This window comes from Saccopteryx leptura, chromosome 2 (genome assembly GCF_036850995.1).
Source record: "Saccopteryx leptura isolate mSacLep1 chromosome 2, mSacLep1_pri_phased_curated, whole genome shotgun sequence".
NCBI classification, from domain to species: domain Eukaryota; kingdom Metazoa; phylum Chordata; class Mammalia; order Chiroptera; family Emballonuridae; genus Saccopteryx; species Saccopteryx leptura.
Window position 1 is genome coordinate 8,264,476 of NC_089504.1, and position 21,686 is coordinate 8,286,161.

The window sequence follows — 21,686 nt, forward strand, 5'->3', positions numbered from 1 at the left end:
TGCGTGCTTAACCTAGAAACTCAGATACTCTGTGCTGCGCAGACACCAAGTGAGCACGTGTGACCCTAGCCAGCGCTCCTCTGCGGGGACGGTTTACCTTTTCAGATGGAGTGATGAGGTACACAGCCTCCAGGCTGGGCAGTGGCTCCCGGCACTTGTTGATATCTTCCACAACTAGACAACAGACCAGCAGCACACCGTGAATAAGAAAACACAACTGGTCATCACAAGACTGGAAGCAACAGATACAGGCCACCTTCAGACTGGCACAGAAAAAAGTTTAGGGGTGGGGGCGTCTCTGTCCCTTCCTTAGAGTTACCACTTTCCACTGTCCCACAGAGCTCAAGATTTTAGATAACCTGAAAACTTATCACACTAAATACTATTTCCCATTTCAGTTTAATTCCTTGATCTGTGTTGACTGAAAATGGAAAATGTTGCCTCATTCTGTCAAGAACAGGCTTTTGACTCTTCTTTCAGTTTTTTTTTTTTCACTTATCATAAGTAATCCCAATTCCTTTAGAATTTCCATATTGGATTTATTTATTAACCATTGGATACTTTTATCATCTTCATCTATATATCAAATCTAGACATTCCTAACATATCCTCTAAATAATATTATCCCACTCAATCAATAGCTCTAAGACTAAACATTATATACTGCTCACAAAAATTAGGGGATATTTCAAAATGAATAGGAAGCAATAAAAAAAGTATTTGATTTTTTTTAATTAAACAAGAACATCAGAAAAGCAAACAAGTCAAAGAAAGTTGTTTGATTATGCAAATGAGATGCAAAACCAACTTTTATTTCATTGGTGAAAATGCCCTGTACAAAAAGCTGTAAGTACTGGAGTATCTGCACGTTCCCTGATCCCCTAATTTTTGTGAGCAGTGTACTTTGTTAAAGCAAACCGGGGACTTTTGATTTACTTGTTCTTTTGTGATTATGTCAGCTACTGCATCTGGAAAGAGGAGCTTTGGGAGAGTTACCACCTGACCAGTGTCCCCGCCTTACCAGCCTCTGGTACGGACAGTGGTACTAGGGCGCCTCTTCCTACGCAGGTGATGGAGGGAAACAAAAGCACCCGCCGCTTTAGAAGTATCCCTGGTAACATTTATAGACTTCTCACCCCAAATAATGTCCAAATAGATATTGAAATCCCTCAACGATCTACTTCACCAGTGTTTGTACATTTTTAAATTTCATAAGCCAGTAATACCTCCCTTCAAAATGTTTTGAGATTCGACATAGGGTTGCTTTTTTTTTTTTTAGGATTGCTAACTTTTAAATTCTGCCAAATAAGGACATTTTTAAAAAGCCACCTTTGGGGTAGGGAGGAGTCTGTGTGCAGTAGGGGAGCGTGAACCCTCAAGTCAACAGATACCCTCTACACCGATGAACCAATGTCCCTGGAGGACGGGGGACAGGGGACAGGGAGAAGGGCAGGGCACTGCTGCTAATTTCTTTAGAAACTTGTTAGCTCTTCCATTTGGCTCCCTCACCTTAACTTTGTATAGTTTTTGCTTTGATAGAAGAAATATATAGTTTTTAAAAATTAATGTAAGCGCCTGATCAGGTGGTGGCACAGTGGATAGAGCATCAGACTGGGATGCAGAAGGACCCAGGTTTGAGACCCCAAGGTTGCCAGCTTGAGCACGGGTTCATCTGGTTTGAGCAAAAGCTCACCAGCTTGGACCCAAGGTTGATGGCTCGAGCAAGGGGTTACTTGGTTTGCTGAAGGCCCACAGTCAAGGCACATATGAGAAAGCAATCAATGAACAACTAAGGTGTCACAACGTGCAACAAGAAACTAATGATTGATGCTTCTCATCTCTCCGTTCCTGTCTGTCTGTCCCTGTCTATCCCTCTCTCTGACTCTCTCTCTGTCTCTGTTAAAAAAAAAAAAAAGTCAAATTCAAAAACAAAAATTTAATGTAAGCTTAAACAGAGGCAAGCCTGGTCTTGGATAGCTGCATAACAAAAAGCCACACCAAAAAGTATGCACTCCGGCCTGACCAGGCGGTGGTGCAGTGGATAGAGTGTCGGACTGGGATGCAGAGGACCCAGGTTCGAGACCCTGAGGTCGCCAGCTTGAGCGCGGGCTCATCTGGTTTGAGCAAAAAGCTCACCAGCTTGGACCCAAGGTCGCTGGCTCCAGCAAGGGGTTACTCGGTTTGCTGAAGGGCCACGGTCAAGGCACATGTGAGAAAGCAATCAATGAACAACTAAGGTGTCACAATGAAAAACTAATGATTGATGCTTCTCATCTCTCTCCGTTCCTGTCTGTCCCTATCTCTCTCTCTCTCTGACTCTCTCTCTGTCCCTGTAAAAAAAAAAAAGTATGCACTCCTATTTACAGGACTAAGTTTCTGGTAATAGATAAACTGAATTTGGAAATGTGCTTTTAAAAATTGGGGAATCGAGCTGTGATTGTACCTTCCAAATTATATATATATTTCACACAGAATTTAATCAACAGACATTCAAAGTTACCAAAATTTTATAATTTAAACACATTTTTAACCTCAAATAATGGGAAAGACATAATCTTGGAATAGAGAACAAACCATTAAGTTCATCTAGCTTACTGAGAACTTCCCCCCTCCATGGCTTTCCGCCTGTAACTGTGGTACAGTAGTGATCTGGACAAAGACCAGCCACAGCCTGTGAGCCACTTATCCTATCAAGTTGTCTCTAGAGGAAAACATTGGGAGCTGCATCCCACCCAACATTTTTTAGAGAAAAAACAAAGGTTAACTTCCTTGTTTGCAATAACACCTCAAAAGAGATTGGTTTTCAATCAATGCTGTTTCAAAGGTGAACATACATAATCCCTCTTTTTTTTTTAATTTATTCATTTTAGAGAGGAGAGAGAAAGGGGGAGATAGAGACAGAGAGGGAGAGAGAGAGAGGAGAGAGGGACAGAGAGAGAAGGTGGGGAGGAGCAGGAAGCATCAACTCCCATATGTGCCTTTACCAGGTAAGCCCAGGGTTTTGAACCGGCGACCTCAGCATTTCCAGGTCGATGCTTTAACCACTGCGCCACCACAGGTCAGGCCATACATGATCCCTCTTAAAGGAGCCCCTTAGTAAGACGGGAGAGCTGCACACAAACTGAGTAAGAGCTCTGGGACCTAGCCAGCTGAGTCCTAGTTGGGTGTGGCACTGGCTAGGGACCTTGCGCAGGTGATTTAACTTTTTTTAAATGTCTACTTAGCCCTGGTAGGTTGGCTTAGCAGTAGAGCATTGGCCTGGTGTGTGGAAGTCCCAGGTTCGATTCCCGGCCAGGGCACACAGGAAAAGCACCTATCTGCTTCTCCACCCTTCCCCCTTTTCCTTTCTCTCTGTCTCTCTCTTCTCCTCCCGCAGCCGATGCTCCATTGGAGCAAAGTTGGCCGGGGCACTGAGGATGGCTCCATGGCTTCCACCTCAGGCGCTAGAATGGCTCTGGCCACAACAGAGCAATGCCCCAGTTGGGCAGAGCATCGCCCCCTGGTGGGCATGCCGAGTGGATCCTGGTCGGGTGCATGCGGGAGTCTGTCTGACTGCCTCCTCGCTTTTAACTTTGGGGGGTGGGGGGGAGTCTACTTATTGTGAAATTATAACACACATTGTAAAGAGTGAATAAAACATAGACATACAAATAATTGTATAAAGAAATAATGTATAAACATAAACATACAAATAATTATAAAGCAATAGTCGGTAGAAGCACCACCCAGGTTAGAAAGCAGAACCCACCAGCACAGCAGAAGTGCCCCCATCCTCCTCCCTCATCAATTTCCTCCCTTCCCTCCAAAGAGAACCACCATCCTGACATGAAGGGTAATCACTTCTCCTTATAGTTTTACCACTTAGGTCTGCATTTCAAAACAGTATAGCTCTTTTTCCTGGATTTGAACTTTATACAAACTAAAGCATACAGTAAGTATGTTTTTGTGTCTTGCTTCTTTTGCGCACCAACACATTTATCAGGTTCATTCATGTTTATTGTGAGTAGTCAGAGGTCATTCATTTTCATTGCTATATTTCTGCTAAATGGCTCTACCACAATTTGGTTTACCATTCTACTCTTTCTTTTTTTTTTTTTTTTGTATTTTTCTGAAGTTGGAAACGGGAGGCAGTCAGACAGACTCCTGCATGCGCCCGACTGGGATCCACCCAGCACGCTCACCAGGGGCAACGCTCTGCCCATCTGGGGTGTCGCTCTGTTGCAACCAGAGCCATTCTAGCACCTGAGGCAGAGGCCACAGAGCCATCCTCAGCGCCCGGGCCATCTTTGCTCCAATGGAGCCTTGGCTGCGGGAGGGGAAGAGAGAGACAGAGAGGAAGGAGAGGGGGAGGGGTGGAGAAGCAGATGGGCGCTTCTCCTGTGTGCCCTGGCCGGGGATCGAACCCGGGACTCCCGCACGCCAGGCCGACGCTCTACCATGAGCCAACCGGCCAGGGCCTTACCATTCTACTCTTTTTTTTGTGTGTATTTTTCTGAAGCTGGAAACAGGGAGAGACAGTCAGACAGACTCCCGCATGCGCCCGATCGGGATCCACCCGGCAAGCCCACCAGGGGCAATGCTCTGCCCACCAGGGGGCGATGCTCTGCCCCTCCAGGGCGTCGCTCTGCCGTGACCAGAGCCACTCTAGCGCCTGGGGCAGAGGCCAAGGAGCCATCCCCAGCGCCCGGGCCATCTCCGCTCCAATGGAGCCTTGGCTGCGGGAGGGGAAGAGAGAGACAGAGAGGAAGGAGGGGGGTGGGGTGGAGAAGCAAATGGGCACTTCTCCTATGTGCCCTGGCCGGGAATCGAACCCGGGTCCCCCGCATGCCAGGCCGACGCTCTACCGCTGAGCCAACCAGCCAGGGCCACCATTCTACTCTTGATGGATGTTTTGGTTGTTTCCAATTTGGGGCTACTATGAACAATGCTCCGTGAGCATTCCGGCACGTGCATCTTGGGCACACATGCCTGAGGTTGTCTAGGACAACACCTAACCATAGACCTGTGAGCTCACAGGACACACATACCTTCAACTCTTTCAGACACTGCCAAGTGTTCCTTAAAGGAGCTGTACCAACTGACACCCCGTCATACAGGAGCTCCCATTTTCTTACATCCTCTCTGTCACTTGCATGATCAGAGTTTAAATATTCCAGTCTGGTGAGTGTACAGCCCTATCTCATTCTGGTTTTCATCCTATTTCCCTGACCACTAACACGAGTGAGCAATTTTTCATGTAGTTATTGGCCATTTTGGATTTCTTCTTTTTTTAAGTGCCTGTTCAGGTGTTCTGCCCATTTTTTTTTCTACTGGATGGCACGCTTTTTTTCTTTATCTAACCTTCCATTTGGCATCCTTTTACAGATATTTAAGGAGCTTCTGCAGTGGATTAGGGACTCAGTGATGAACAAGAAGCCTGGGTCCCACCCAGGGCGTTGGAAGAATATAGTCAAGTGAGATATGCTGACTAGGGAGGAGGAGAGCCAGCACCAAGGGGAGGGCAGCACGTCACGGAAGGGCAGAGAGAGTGGTGTGCTCACTTGTTATCCCCTCGGTCATGATGTCTGTCATCTTACAGCAGGAGGAGAGCATCCGCATGCTCAGCTGATCGACCACCAGCACCTGGAAGCAGAGAGACCAGCTGACAGCCTGTGCGGCGCCCTCCCCGATGCTCGATGGCTTACCGCGTCAGACTTCAACAGGAGCCCCAGAAGTGCAGAACACTGTTTCGATACTTACTTTGGGCCAGAAGTCTGCTGAAACGCGTGTTAGCTTTTACTCCCGCACGCAAACCTAACTTGAGAGTTAAGAGTTGACTCTGACTTGATTAAAATGCAAAAAAAAAAGGACAAAAATAATCTATAGCGCCCACACTGAGAGGAACAAGAACGTGCTGTCAGCTCTAATTGTTTCATGCCTGCCATTCTTCAGCAAACCTTTCCTAACTCCATTCAGCTCACAGTGGAGAGAGGAATGCTCGTTCTATCCCCCTTCTTTAATGTATAAACCGAGGTAACAGCGGCTAGACGTGATGTGGCCCAGAAGCGTTCTGCTGCACAGAAGGGCCAGTTTTCATTTTATGAGGCAGCTTTCTCAAGGTCCTTCTAAAATTCTTACATCCACAAAGCCGGGCATAGAGAGTTCCCACCGCTGGCCTCCCGCCCGGGCTGTGAGGAGGATGTGCTGGTAGGACAGTCTCACAGGGCAGGGGCCAGGCTTTCGAACCCCCCTGTGCCAATCGCCTCTGCCGGTCCAGCCCAATGGACTTGAAAACACGTCGGCTCTTGACGGCAGGAAAACTTGGGAGCAAGAACAATTGGAATCAACTCTTTAGTGGCACACAGGGAAGTTCAGGTGAAACTGCACGCTCTCCTGGCCAGCGTGAGGTCCGGCCCCAGACAACCAGTGTGACCCTGCAAACGCCGACTTCCTGAAGGCAGAACGGCACATTGTCCCTCTCCTTACATCACCCACTCCAGGACCTGGGGCCATAATCAATCTGATCGGCTTAAATACCTGCTTCATGTACATTCTACCTGAAACACCCAGCACTGCTCTCAAAGTTACCCGAGGAACCCGTAGTTACTGACAGACAGGGACAGACCAGAAGAGGGCTCCCGGGTGTGCGGGCTCCACTGCAGATGCTTCAGGGCTGCCAGAGGGCCAGAGGGCCTCATCTTTCCCTCCACAGCCGGCAGAACTCCACCTTCCTCTGTTTATACGTGGGTTCCAGGTACGATTTTGCTTGAATGAAAGAGTTCTACTGCTAAACGCCCCTCACAGGGGATCTTTCAGATCAGGCTTTGTGACCAGAAATTGCATAACCAGGATCGTATAAAATGACAGGCATAAGCAGATAACTTTTTTTTTTCAGTTCTCTGGACACAACAAAGGCCCTGCTCTGCCTCTGCACCTGTCCCTCGACTCCGCCCCACGTGAACTCACCCCTCAGACTGGTCCCTCCACAGTCTGACTTACCTTCCATTCCCCCTTCTTCTTCACCTTCTTGATTACGTCATGCATGATCTCTGGGAAAGGAGCAGACAGGGAAGGAAGAAGAGAAGAGAAAATGGAAAAGTTAATGTAATTCCAAGGACTTCCAACCCCTGCTAGACTAGGTCATTTTTCTTCCCACAGGCTTTGCTCTCTTTGTGCAACCCGTCCGTTCTCGGAGCCAAAATCAATCCACCACGGAGCGCATCCTCTTCCTGCTTCCTTAATTCAGTGGTTCCCAAACTTGCTGGTCGCAGGCCTACTTACACTTTTAAAAATGGAGGTTCTCAAAGAGGGTTTGCTTATGTGAGTAAATATCTATTGATGTTTACCATATTAGAAACAGTAAACCCGAGAAATTTTAAAGAATCCATTAAAGTAACAATAAACCGGCCCTGCCGGTTGGCTCAGTGGTAGAGTGTCGGCCTGGCGTGCAGAAGTCCCGGGTTCGATTCCCGGCCAGGGCACACAGGAGAGGCGCCCATTTGCTTCTCCACCCCTCCCCCTCTCCTTCCTCTCTGTCTCTCTCTTCCCCTCCTGCAGCCGAGGCTCCATTGGAGCAAAGATGGCCCAGGCACTGGGGATGGCTCCTTGGCCTCTGCCCCAGGCGCTAGAGTGGCTCTGGTCGCAACAGAGAGACGCCCCGGAGGAGCAGAGCATCGCCCCCTGGTGGGCAGAGTGTTGCCCCTGGTGGGCGTGCCGGGTGGATCCCGGTCGGGCGCATGCGGGAGTCTGTCTGACTGTCTCTCCCCGTTTCCAGCTTCAGAAAAATACAAAAAATAAAATAAAATAAAAAAATAACAATAAACCCTTTACATTAACATAAGTAGTGTTTTGATGAAATGTAACTATATTTTCTGCAAGAAAAAGATTTTAGTGAGAATACTGGCATTTCCTTTACATCTCTTTCCTATCTGGCTCCACAGGAGACAGCTGGACTCTCCTATCTGCTTCTACAACTTGTAAACCAGACAGCACCTGCAAAACTCCACTGTGCACTTGTAAAAGGCTAAGAGTGAAAGAGGCAAGTAACACCTTATGAGTCTTGTTAAGAAGATAGTTCGCCTGACTGGTAGTGGTGCAGTGGATAGAGCATCAACGTGGGACGCTGAGGCCCTAGATTAGAAACCCTGAGGTTGCCGGCTTGAGTGCAGGCTTGCTGGCTTGAGCGTGGGATAACCAACATGATCCTATGGTCACTGGCTTGAGCCCAAAGTCTAGGTTGAGCCCAAGGTTGCTAGCTTGAGCAAGGGGGTCACTGGCTCAGCTGGAATCCCCTGGTCAAGGCACGTATGAGAAGCAGTCAGTGAACCACTAAAGTGACACAACTACAAGTTGATGCTTCTCATCTCTCTTGCTTCCTGTCTCTGTCTCTCTCACAAAAAAGTAAATATATATATATTTGACCTCATGGACTTCCAAAAGGGTTCTGGGTTTAAGAACTTCAGCCTTAAATTGAGTAAAAGGCTGTGTGACAGTACCACATGAGTCCCCCTCAAGCTTAAGAAGCAGACGTGAAGAGCAGTTGTGAAAACCTTCCAACCCAAAGCACATCTGTGAGATGCTCTCACCCCAAATCACCATTAGGTAAGCCCCAGTCTCCACCATGCCCTTCTACACGCGAGGGTACCAGCCATGCTGGCTTCAGAGGAAACGCCACTCTTGCCACCTTTCTAAGTCCTGGTAGTAAACAAGCCTGCAAGGCCTCAAAGGCTAACAGTTGTCATTACAGGTGCCACCCTCCCTCCCTTTCCTTTCCTTCCCTCCCTCCCTCCTTCCTTCCTCACTCCCTCCCTTTCTTCTGATTTTATTTATTGATTTTACAGAGGGACAAGAGAGAGAGGTGGGGAGGGAAAAATATCAACTTATAGTTGCTTCACTTTGTTGTTTGTTGATTGCTTGTTGTAAGTGCCTTGACCAGGCAAGCTCAGGGTTTTGAACCAGTGACCTCAGTGTTCCAGGTTGACATTTTTTTTTTTTTCTCTGAAGCTGGAAACGGGGAGAGACAGTCAGACAGACTCCCGCATGCGCCCGACCGGGATCCACCCGGCACGCCCACCAGGGGCGACGCTCTGCCCCTCCAGGGCTTCGCTCCACCACGACCAGAGCCACTCCAGCGCCTGGGGCAGAGGCCAAAGAGCCATCCCCAGTGCCCGGGCCATCTTTGCTCTAATGGAGCCCCGGCTGCGGGAGGGGAAGAGAGAGACAGAGAGGAAGGAGGGGGGGGGAGTGGAGAAGCAAATGGGAGCTTCTCCTATGTGCCCTGGCCGGGAATCGATCCCGGGTCCCCCACACGCCAGGCCGACGCTCCACCGCTGAGCCAACCGGCCAGGGCCCAGGTTGACATTTTATCCACTGCGCCATCACAGGCCAGGCGAGCTGTGTTTTTTTAATTTTTGGTAATGTGCCAGCAGAAAATGGTATATTTCATTGTCTTTGTTTGAGTTTATTTTATTACTGGGGATTAATATTTTCTTTCTTACTACTACACAAAATTAATTTAAATTCACTGACTTTAATTTTTATTTGTTGATTTTAGTGAGAGAGGAAGGAAGGGGGAGAGAGAGAGAGAAGACAGGGAGAGAGGAGCACAGATCTGTTCCTGTATGTGCTCTAACGAGACTCGAACTGACAACCTCTGCACTTCGGGTCGATGCTCTAACCAACTGAGCTGTCCAGCCAGGGCAAATTCACTGACTTTAATTTCAAGTCATGGCCTGACCTGTGGTGGCACAGTGGATAAAGCGTCAATCTGGATTGCTGAGGTCGCTGGTTCGAAACCCTGAACTTGACCAGTCAAGACACATATGGAAGTTGATGTTTCTTGCTCCTCCCCCTTCTCTCTCTTCCTCCTCTCTAAAATGAATAAAGTCTTAAAAAAATTCAAGTCAGTTTTTTGTTGTTGTTGTTTTTACAGAGATAGAGAGAGAGAGTCAGAGAGATGATAAGCATCAATCATTAGTTTTTCGTTGCGACACCTTAGTTGTTCATTGATTGCGTTCCCATACGTGCCTTGAACGTGGGCCTCCAGCAGACCAAGTAACCCCTTGCTCGAGCCAGCGACCTTGGGTCCAAGCTGGTGAGCTTTTGCTCAAACCAGATGAGCCCGCACTCAAGCTGGCGACTTCGGGGTCTCAAACCTGGGTCCTTGACATCCCAGTCCAACGCTCTATCCACTGTGCCACCGCCTGGTCAGGCTCAAGTCAGCTTTTGATAGGGGAAGACGGAAGTAGAATTAAAAAAATCAAAACAAGTATCACAACTAGTAAAGAATGGGAATAATGGCTGCAACTTCAACCCTTCCTACCTTGCTATGCCGGTTCTGAACTTCTTGGGGTGTATATTTGTCGTGAGTATTGTTAACAGCCAATTCTAATCCTGCCCTACATTTTTCTAATCCAATACCAAAAAGGAAACAAGGATTAGAGCCCATTTGAGCATTGAGAGTCAAGTCGCTTGAGCTATTTCCTCACAAATAATCCCCTGGCCGTCACATCCCATCTCCCTTGTCAGTTCTCTTCGTGTGGAAAGCAAGCTTCTGCCACTGGTCCAACCCGCTGGTCTTATTTCTGTGGGCCAAAGCAGATGTAACGACAGCCAAACATCACTCCCCCGCCCACCTTGTTTAGGTAGATGGGACAGAAAAGAACAAGGAACTTCTCTGTAATTGTGAGGGCCATGGCCCTGGTGGACTCTGCTTCTCTCATGGCCAAAGGAGTAAGAAAGTAGGTTCCTATCTCAAACACACCCTCTAGGTCCCCAAGGTGACTCCCAAACTCAACTAATCCCTCCCAAGTCCTGAGAGAAACTGCAGGTGATCTAAGATGACCTGGGACACCTTCAGGGGCACCCGATATACCAACTGGAGCCCCGAAGCAAGGACTCGAGGGATAGCTGCAAACCCACCCCTCACCTCATGAAGCCCTTTCTGGCAGCCTTGGCCCCCCATGACTGCCCTCTGCAGTGACCTGTATCAGGACACTTGAGGCCAGGGCATGCTGAAACACCTGAAGTGGCACAACTAATATCAGATGAACCGGAAGCTTGGGAGAAATGTGAGTACCATCACAGTCTTGAACCAAGGGGGACTCAAGTATTCTGTGCTTGCTCTGCAGCCAGAGCTCCACGCTGCCTGAACAGGTGCACGAGGACTCTGGTGTCCGGGCTGGAGGGAGCACTGCCTCTGTCCTGCTGAACTCGGGTCACAACGGCTTTTCTCTTACCAACCTAAAGCCCAGAGCACTCCCAAAGCTACTATAGCTCGACAGCGGCAGTTCTTCTACAAGGCGCCCTCCTAAATAAACCCCCGTGGTGTGAGGGCACACGCTAGTTTCTCAGGCAGAGGTCACCCCCACCCCTCATGCTTGAGAAAAAATGCCAAGGGAGGCACTCGAGCTAGACAGACTAGGGAAGGTCCAGGCTCAGGCACTGGCTGGCTAAGTGACCTTAGGCAAGTTTAGAGTGTTTTCAACTTGATTTCTCATCTCATTAAAATTATAATACTCTTAACAAACTGTTGTAAAGATTAATGAGATAAGATGCCTAGCACAGTGCCTGGCACACGTGAGGCATTCAGTGAAAGGCACTGATTGAAATATCACTATAAAAATGTTATTCAGACGGACAAGAAAATTATGACATATCACTTCTACCAATCAAAATTTTTTATATAATGTGAAAACCCTATTAAAAGAAAATACATATTAATAATACAGCTTTAAAATAATGACAAAAATATTTAGAAAAAAACTCTGGGTCTTTCACCACAAACTTTAAAACTTCTTTGACCCATTTGGTGGGGGATGGGGGGGTGAACACACCATATGGTGCAGAGAGATGTGTTGTAGAATGGGGCACCTGAAACTGTATAGTTATGTTAACTAGTGTCACCCCAATAAATACAATTAATTCAATTAAATGCAAAGTCAAGAGGGTTAAAACTCTCACAGACACAAAAAAGCCTTCTCTGACCCACAATGGTGCTACCCAGTGGGCTATCGCTAGCACCATCATCATCTATTTAAAATGGTATTTGACTTTCCTGAAAAGGAAGAATACAGTGGTTTACAGTTGGTTTCCTACTGCCCCTCCATGGAGTTTATGAGATGTCTCCTGTTTTCCAGTGTGTTTCTCTGCATACAAATTCATCCATCCGTTCAACAATGATGACTTATCGAACACCTGCTATGGGCCAGACAGGATTCCAGGCACTGGAAATTCCACACTGAACAAGCTGAACAAGACTCCTGATCGCAGTGCTGACACCTGGTGTGGAAGGGAGGGAGGCAGCACACACAAGGAAACGAACAAGGTCGCTCTAGAGAGCACGTGCTCAAAGAAAATTGGAAAGGTGAATGGCTGAGGGGGTGGCAAGGAGGAAACAACCCTACGAGGACCTGGGGGACGTTTTCCAGGTACAAGAGCAGCTGCAGAGTGCCCGGGTTGGGGTCAACCATGGGACAGGCTAGGACACACAGCTCAGTGAGGGAGAGAATGGCTCAGGACTGCACGGAGCAGTCGCCAGGAGTTTCGCTTGGACTTTAAAGCAGTAACTGCTTGCTGAGGAAGGACTCCATGCGTCACTCACTATCTCTGCCCCTTACACAGGAAGCTCCGTTCATTCCCCTCCAAACATGACAGCTCCCTCCTCCTCCCGCACCCTCACTCCTCCCATCTTTGGCATCTGGCATAAAATAATGACTTAGCAAGTGCCTGTAGAATGAATGAATCCTTTGAGTGACGTAACTGAGTAGGGCTTGCTGGGAGTGCAACGAGCAGTTCTGTTCACGGTGCACCTCACTGCCGGCCTAGTAAGGTGATTCCACCCAGTGGCTCTCAGCAACCACCTCCACACCCCCTCCGGCTGCCTTTCCCCTGACACCCCTGGATTCAGAGCTCACTGTTCAAAGATCATTGCTTAGAAAAAGCTGCAGTGACTTTCACAGGGACCACTGTGGAGAGAGAGAGCTCTTTTTTTTTTAATAAACATTTTATTTTATTTATTTATTTTTCAAAGATTTTATTTATTGATTTTAGAGAGAGGATAGAGAGAAAGGGAGGAGTGGGAAGCATCAACTGGTAGTAGTTGCTTCTCATATGTGCCTTGACCAGGCAAGCCCAGGGTTTTGAACCGAAGACCTCAGCATTCCAGGTCGACGCTTTATCTACTGCACCACCACAGGTCACACTGAGAGAGATCTCTTTACTGAGGAACATGACAGGCAAACAATGACTATCCTAGCCACTACATGTTTGCAAGCCAGAAGGACCTAGAAATGTTTTTTCCTTAACTCTCCTCATTCAAACTCACTGATAAGTGTGGTATTATGTGACTGTATAGATATAAATGTTCAGGTCCAAAGTTTCTGCATCTGAGCAGTTTTCTACATACTGATTGTTTAACTAGCATCTAATTGAGATATAACCACCTTAGCCAAAATTCTTTTTAAAGTTCATATGAAAAAAATCCTTAGGTTACCAACAGTCAATAGTTCAGTTGCAATAAGGAAAAAATTGCCAACAACAGTAGTATCTAACATTTTCTGAAGACTTGCCAAATGGAAAACATTGTTATATATTTTTTTACATGTTATCATATCACTTAAAGCTCACAGCAACCCTCTGAGATTATTATTATTATTATTATTATTATTATTATTATTTAATTCAGTGAGAGAAGGGGAGGCAAAGAGACAGACTCCTGCATGTGCCCCAACCAGGATCCACCCAGAAAGCCCACTACGGGGCAGTGCTCTGCCCATCTGGGGTGTTGCTCCGTTGCTCAGCAACCAAGCTCTTTTTAGCTCCACAGGTTGAGGCCATGGAGCCACCCTCAGTGCCTGTGGCCAACCTGCTCCAATTGAACCATGGCTGCAGGAGGGGGAGAGAGAGAGAGAGAGATAGGGAGAGAGAGAGAGAGAGAAAGAGAGAATGAGAGGGGGAAGGATGGAGAAGCAGATGGGTACTTCTGCGTGTCCTGACCAGGAATCAAACCTGGGACATCCACACGCTGGGCTGACGCTCTACCACTGAGCCAACCAGCCAGGGCCAAAATTAAGTATTATAATCACCCCCTTTTACAAAGGAGGAAACTGAGGCCCTAAGAAGTGAAGTATCTAGCAATTGCAAAATAAAATGCACATAAATACATGAAACATATGGAGAATACAAGAAAAAAGTATAAAGCAATTTTGTTGACCTCAAGGAACTTGTAAGTCCAGTGAAGAAACAAGACATGATAACGACAGCATAAGGCAGAAAGTGAGGCCCACGCGCACTGCTGGTGGGAATGTAAAATGCACAGCTGCTCTGGAAGACAGCCTGCCAGTTCTCAAATGGCTAAATGGAGAGTTCCTGTAACATTCAGAAACTCCACTCCTAAGTGTATACCTAGGAGAAAAAAACACCTATCCACACAAAAATGTACACATGAATGTTTATAGCAGCACTATTCATAATAGCCAGAAAGTGGAAACCCCAAATGGCCATCAACTGATGAACGAATAAATAAATGAAGTATATCCATAAAATGAAACATTATTCAGCCAGAAGAAGGAACGAAGTACTTAGACATGCTACAATATGAATGAGCCTTTAAAACATGCTAAACCGAAGAAGCCAATCACAAAGCACCACATATTGTGCACGTCTTGTGATTCTATTCATATGAAATATCAAGAACAGGCAAATTTTTAGAAGAGAGTAGATTAGTCATTGGATGGCCTGAGGGATAGGGGAGTTGAGGGTGATGTCTAAAGAGTACAGAGCTTCTTCTGGTGACAGTAAAAGTATTCTAAAATTATAACAATGTATGCACAATTCTGTGAATATACTAAACACCATCAAACTATCTACTTTAATGGGTAAATAGTATGGTGTGTGATCCACATCTCGAGAAAGCCATTTCTTTTTAAAGTCATCAGAGAATTTCAGACGAAAACTTCAAACTCAGAAAACAAATACTGTTTTGCTTAATATGGAACTGTTCTATAGTGCCTTCATCTGGAGATAGGTACCCTCACTTAGCCCTATAAAGTATCAGTTATCAAAAAATCATCATTTCCTATAAACTTGTATCTAAATAGTACTTTGTGGCCCTGGCTGGACAGCTTGGTTGGTTGGAGCACCGTCCTAAAGCACAGAGGTTGCCAGTTTGATCCCCAGTTAGGGCACAGAAGGAACAGATGGATGTTCGTGTGTGTGTGTGTGTGTGTGTGTGTGTGTGTGTGTCCCCTCTCTCTAAAGTGGATAAATTTTTTTAAAATAATAAATAAATTATACTTTGTGGAAGTGAAAAGAAACCAAAATAGAAACTACCAATGGTCAGCCACCGGGCAAGAACAGGGTACTACTCCCCGTAACTGCTGCACGATACTCGGCAGACCTGAGAACGTCCCTATTTAGTGTACCTGTCGGGTGATGGGGAGTGGGGGGAAGCAAGGAGGCCCACTGGTCGGAGAGGTCACCAGCGTCAGGCTGTGCAGAGGCGGTGAACGAGGACTTGATTCCACTGCCCTTGTAAGCACTCCCAGAGATTGCATAAGACTCAAGTGTCCAATGTTATGACACCCAAGCTTGGGCTGCTGCCAGGAGCTGAGAGGAGTGTGTGACGAGAAATGCCTGATATCCCAGAAACCAAATCCTAACCTCAGACCCGTAAGGGTGCCGACGGAGTTACAGAAATGACTGTTCACTTTCTCTTTCACTGGAAATCCTCATTTCCTATCTCATTTTCCCCATTCTGCTTCAGAAGGTTCAGAGCCAGAGGTTAAGGAGCTAGAGAGTCTGAAGCAAGGCCTTGGAAGTTTGATTAGAAAGGAAATCTCAAACTGGGGACAAAAAGATATTAGACACAGGAGTTCCCAGTCTCACTTTAGATGCAATAGCTCCAAAGGAGTGCTTTTCTTCTAACACTGCCTACAACAAAATATTCCTTGGAGGAAAGGAGCTATGAAGTTACTAGATATATGCAAATAGAAACATCAATCAAAAAACTAAAACAATTTATATCTTCTTAAAATCAACAGCTCATAGGCCCTGGCCGGTTGGCTCAGTGGTAGAGCGTCGGCCTGGTGTGCAGGAGTCCCGGGTTCGATTCCCGGCTAGGGCACACAGGAGAAGCGCCCATCTGCTTCTCCACCCCTCCCCCTCTCCTTCCTCTCTGTCTCTCTCTTCCCCTCCCGCAGCCGAGGCTCCATTGGAGCAAAGTTGGCCCAGGTGCTGAGGATGGCTCTGTGGCCTCTGCCTCAGGCGCTAGAATGGCTCTGGTTGCAACAGAGCAATGCCCCAGATGGGCAGAGCATCGCCCCCTGGTGGGCATGCCAGGTGGATCCCGGTCGGGCGCATGCGGGAGTCTGTCTGACTGCCTCCCCATTTCCAACTTTGGAAAAATACAAAAATAAAAAAAAAATTAAATAAAAAATAAATCAACAGCTCATAGTAGTAAATACTGTTGAGTTATATTAATAGTTTAAAACAAAGAAACCAAAGACAACCAATGCTGAAATGGCAATTAATCTTAGGACAGAAAGCACTACTATTGCAAATAAGACTTCTTTTTTTTAAATGGACTCACTTTTATACAAGATAGTGATATTATCATGCAAGCATCTGGGAAGCATTTTACATTTACTAAAGAAACAAACCAAAACAAGACACACTGCCCTTACACGTTCCCCTCAGCAGCAGAGCCTATGTCTTAACGGCCCGTTTGGTCAGTCAGCCTGGACCTGTTTCTCCGCAAAAAGCTGGCCGTCATCCTAATACAGACTGTGATGACTACAGTAATTCCGCCTTGAACTGGAGCAAACAAAAATCAGTATCTATCTTGATCTTGGCAGGAACCCAAGATGTGGCCAATATCTTAAATTGGCAGATGTGTCATTTTATGGCTCCAAATCACATTTCTTGAGTTAAGTGTGAGTTTCCCTAAGGACAGAAGCATTAGGAAAACTACACCTTGGAAAGAGAGGAAAGGAATGTAATGTTTTATACAATCCCAGAAACCAAGTGCAGACCTGGGACATGGGATCATCTAGTCCAGTGGCTCTCAATAGGGAGTGATTTTAAACAACCCCCCCTGGGGCCCAGAGCACATTCAGCAATGTCTGGAATTTCTGATTGTCACAACTGGAAGGTGTACTGGGCAGAGACCAGGGATGCTGCTACACATCCTACAACGCACAGGCTCAGACTGTCAATAGTGCCGAGGTTGAGAAACCCTGACCTATGGTAGGCAGTTAGACAGGAGCAGAGCAAGGACTACAGGTCAGGCATAGAATCCAAGATTCTGATCAGCTCAATCTGGTCTGCTCTAAGATTTCACCTGATTCAGGTCTGAGATATTAAAAAATGTGTAGTCTGGTCTGACAGGTGGTGGTTCAGTGGATAGAGCATCCACCTGGGATGCTGAGGACCCAGGTTCAAAACTCCGAGAAAGCCGGCGTGAGTGTGGGGTTGCTGGCTTGACAGTGGGATCATAACATAATCCCGGGGTCACTGGCTTAAGTCCAAGGTCGATGGCTTGAGCAAAGGGTCACTGGCTCAGATGGAGCCCCACTCCTCCATCAGGGCACATATGAGAAGCCATCAGTGAACAACTAAACTGACACAACTATGAGTTGATGCTTCTCATCTCTCTCCCTTCCTCTCTTTCTCTCACAATAAAATAAATAAATAAATAAATAGCGTCCAGTCTCACACAGCGTGACAAGCCCTCTGGAACCTTCAGTGCAGCCATTCTAGACGTGTCAAACTGACACGACAGAGCCTCAGGGCAACTTCCACAGAGCAGACATGTTCCCCTCACCCACATACCCCAGCATACACACACAGATACAACTTCAGGACGGGCTTCCTTTCCCCAAGTCCATGTCACTGGTTACAATGAGATACCAGGAAAAGAAAACATCCTGTTTTCTTTTGGGGGGCTGGCCTCAGGACCAAGCACGGGAAGGGAAGAAGGTGGTGATCTGACAAGAGGCGAAACGCTGAAAATCCGAAAGAAAAGCTGAGCTCGCAGGAACCTTCGCTGAGTGTGCAGACGGGGGCCTCCTCCTTGGCCCTCCACACTCCACAGAAACTGTCCAGTGGGCTCGGTCGTCCTGCCGCGCCGCCACCGGTCGTTCCCTGTGTCCTTGGCCTGGCGGGCTCATGTCTGCCTCATTCTGACGCCACACCCCCTCACACTGCAGCTCTTGGTTTGTCAGTTTGGTTTGAGAGTGACTTAAAAAAGTAAATTCTTTACCTGAGCCTTTCTGCCATATTTCTGTCATTTTTCCTTACCAAACTTTTACAATATGATCGTGTGGGTTTCTTTTTCTTTTCTGCTTAAATCACCTAGACCTGGGCATTATTTATTTGTACATTGTCCTCAGAACACATGTCGGGATGATTTCTTTTCTTTCTTTCTTTCTTTCTTTCTTTCTTTCTTTCTTTCTTTCTTTCTTTCTTTTTTTTTTTTACAGAGACAGAGAGAGAGTCAGAGAGAGGGATAGATAGGGACAGACAGACAGGCAGACAGGAACGGAGAGAGATGAGAAGCATTGATCATCAGTTTTTCATTGCAACACCTTAGTTGTTCATTGATTGCTTTCTCATATGTGCCTTGATTGTGGGGCTACAGCAGACCGAGTAACTCCTTGCTGGGTCCAAGCTGGTGAGCTTTGCTCAAACCAGATGAGCCCACGCTCAAGCTGGCGACCTCGTGGTCTCAAACCTGGGTCCTCCGCATCACAGTCCAATGCTCTATCCACTGCGCCACTGCCTGGTCAGGCTCCTTTCTTTTTCTTTTTTTTTTTTTTTTGTGATAGAGAGATAGAAAGGAAGACAGATGAGAAGCATCAACTCATAGTTGCATCACTTTAGTCGTTCATCGATTACCAGTGACCCCTTGCTCAAGCCAGAGACCTTGGGCTTTAAGCCAGTAATCTTTGTGCTCAAGCCAGCGGCCTCGGGGTTTTGAACCTGGGACCTCCCAGGTCAATGTTCTATCTACTGCACCACCACTGGCCAGGGGGGATAATGATTTTTGCTTGGACTTCAGCTATAGGGGATGCGTGGGTAGTGTAGAACTGACTGGTGAAGTCCATCTCTCCAAGTACATAGTTTAGTAAAAAGTTCCATGCCAAAGACCACTCCACTGAGGATGTATATTGGGGTCCAGGAGGGGTATTCAGCAGCAGAAAAAATGACCTTACGCTTCATTCGATTTCCGGCTTCGCAGTGAGCTAATGAGCCCATCTAAATGAAATTGCTGGATTTGGGGTATCCCCAATATTTTTTTAACCTGTCTCTGTTTAGTCAGACTTTTGTTTGCTGCCAGACAATTAGCCCTAGAACTCCAGCAGACTGTTTCTATTCTCCTCTCAGCAGGAAAGGGAAAATGTGGCCAAAAGAGCCAGTCATTTCGCTTCGTTAAGATAGGAGGGTGTGGTGATCCCCAGCCTCTGGCTGGCAGCCACTCCCCTCCTTCCTTCCTGAAACACAGTTCTCCTAAATGATAAAGCCTTACTGTAAATTCTGAGTCTGTGGTCTTCTCTCCTCTAACAGCTACGGTAACTGACTTAGCAGCCCTAGGAAAGCAGAATCCAGCTGAAGTGGATGGAGTCCTAAGCCAGAAGCAGGGAACATTGAAACCAACCAAATGTACATAAAAAACAAAAGTCCTCACCAGCTTCAGCTGGCACCTCTGGAACTTAACAGAATGGGAGAGGGCACAGGCATGCCGGGAGAGAGGTATTCGAGAAGCAGTTACAGACTAGACCCAGTCACTCTGCCACTTCCCTTCACTGAGTGATGTTCCTCCCCACGTAGCAGAACTCTGAAACGTCCCTCCTCACAGAGTGTAGAGGGTCTCTGGACTGGAGGACCGAGGCATAGCTGAGAACGACCCTCCATACCGGCCCTCTCCACCCTTCCGCTCTCAGAATTCTGGCAGCCGAGCCTTTACCTCCCAGGCAGGGGACAGAAAGATGCTTCTCTGGGGAATCACGCCCAGGAAAAACCTAAAGGTACTAACATTGGGGTTTCCCCAACAAGCAGTCCACCCAGATCAGAGCCATCCACAAAGTCAGCGCTCCAATCAGCGTCATCACCCCTCATTCTTAATCATCAGCAGCCAGCACGGTGTGCCTCACTTCTGAGGAAGTTCCTATAGGGAAGGTAGAGATCAAAGCAAACAAAGCAACAACAATAAAACTTGGAGAAACAGCTTGACCAGGTGGTGGCACAGTAGATAGAGCGTCAGACTGGGATGTGGAGGACCCAGGTTCGAGACCCTGAGGTCGCCAGCTTGAGTGCGGGCTCATCTGGCTTGAGTAAAAAGCTCACCAGTTTGGACCCAAGGTCGCTGGCTCGAGCAAGAGGTTACTCGGTCTGCTGAAGGCCCGTGGTCAAGGCACATGAGAAAGCAGTCAATGAACAACTAAGGTGTCACAACGAAAAACTGATGATTGATGCTTCTCATCTCTTTCCGTTCCTGTCTATCTGTCCCTATCTATCCCTCTCTCTGACTCTCTCTCTGTCCCTGAAAAAAAAAAAAAAAAAGGATTCATTATGAACTAGGTATTCACTACGTTGATAAAATTAAAATTAAAAAAAAAAAACTTGGAGGAAACAGACTATGCAGAGATTTACTTTAAATGTTTAAAAAAATTTTGTTTTTACTGATTTTAGAGAGAAGAAGGGAGGGAGAGAGAGGGAGAGAAACATCAACCTGCTGTTCCTCCCATCCATGCATTCATTGGTTAATTCCCATACATCCCCTGACTGGGAATCGAACTCACAACTTTGGGATGATGCTACCTGGCCAGGGCAAAATGTTTTTTTAAAGAGAGAGACATAAAAAAGATAGAAATCTTACCTTTTGCGACAGCATGGATGAACCTGGAGAGTATTATGCTGAGTGAAAGCCAGTCAGAGAAAAACAAGTACCATATGATTTCACTTACATGAGGAATCTAATGAAAACAATAAACTAACAAACAAAATGGAAACAGACGGAGAACAGACTGACTCCAATCATGTATATCAGGCTCCTTGAGGTTGTCCCACAGCTCACTGCTGCTCTCTTGCTTTTTCCCCAGCCTCTATTCTATGTTTCACTTGGGACAGTTCCTATTGCTATGTCTTCAAATTCACTCCTTTGTTCTTCTGTGCTGTCTAACCCCTAATCCTTTAATAAAAGGTATTTATATAAAGAGATAAGAACAGATGTGATAAGAGGTTGAAAACTGTTAAATCTAGGCAGAAGGTAGATCGGTGATCATTACACTACGCTTTCAACTTTTCAGTATATTGGAAACTTTTCATAATAAGAGATTGGAGGTGGGGAAAGAATGAGTACTGCCATTCTAGAGACTGACCAGATCACTCAGCCTCAGGTAAAGCCTAGAAAAGCTTACTACTCTAATTTTAAAGTCCCTTAAAGGATAAATAGGAGCGGGGAGAAGGAGAGAAAGAAAACAAGGAGGGCCTAGCCTGTGGTGGTGCAGTGGTTAGAGCACAGACCTGGAACACTGAGGGGAGGTCGTAGGTTCAAAACCCTGGGCTTGCCGGGTCAAGGCACATACGACAAGCAAGCAATGAACAACTGAAGTGAAGCAACTATGAGTTGATACTTCTCACTCCCTCCGCCTCTCTCTACTCCCTCTGTAAATCAATTAATTTAAAAATCTAAAAAAAAATGAAAAGAA

At 46.6% G+C, this 21,686-nt stretch overlaps 1 protein-coding gene across 2 annotated transcripts in view; it reads right to left on the reverse strand.

The window, feature by feature from the left end:
* The window catches only part of STXBP1 (syntaxin binding protein 1), a 76,222-nt gene that overhangs the window by 33,898 nt on the left and 20,638 nt on the right, over positions 1 to 21,686 (reverse strand). For both annotated transcript variants that reach the window (XM_066367086.1, XM_066367085.1), the window contains exons 2-4: positions 6,979 to 7,028; positions 5,541 to 5,622; positions 98 to 174 (exon numbers count right to left, since the gene is read on the reverse strand). In XM_066367086.1, the coding sequence (XP_066223183.1) occupies positions 98 to 174; positions 5,541 to 5,622; positions 6,979 to 7,028 (209 nt within the window). The remainder of the gene's footprint in view (positions 1 to 97; positions 175 to 5,540; positions 5,623 to 6,978; positions 7,029 to 21,686) is intronic.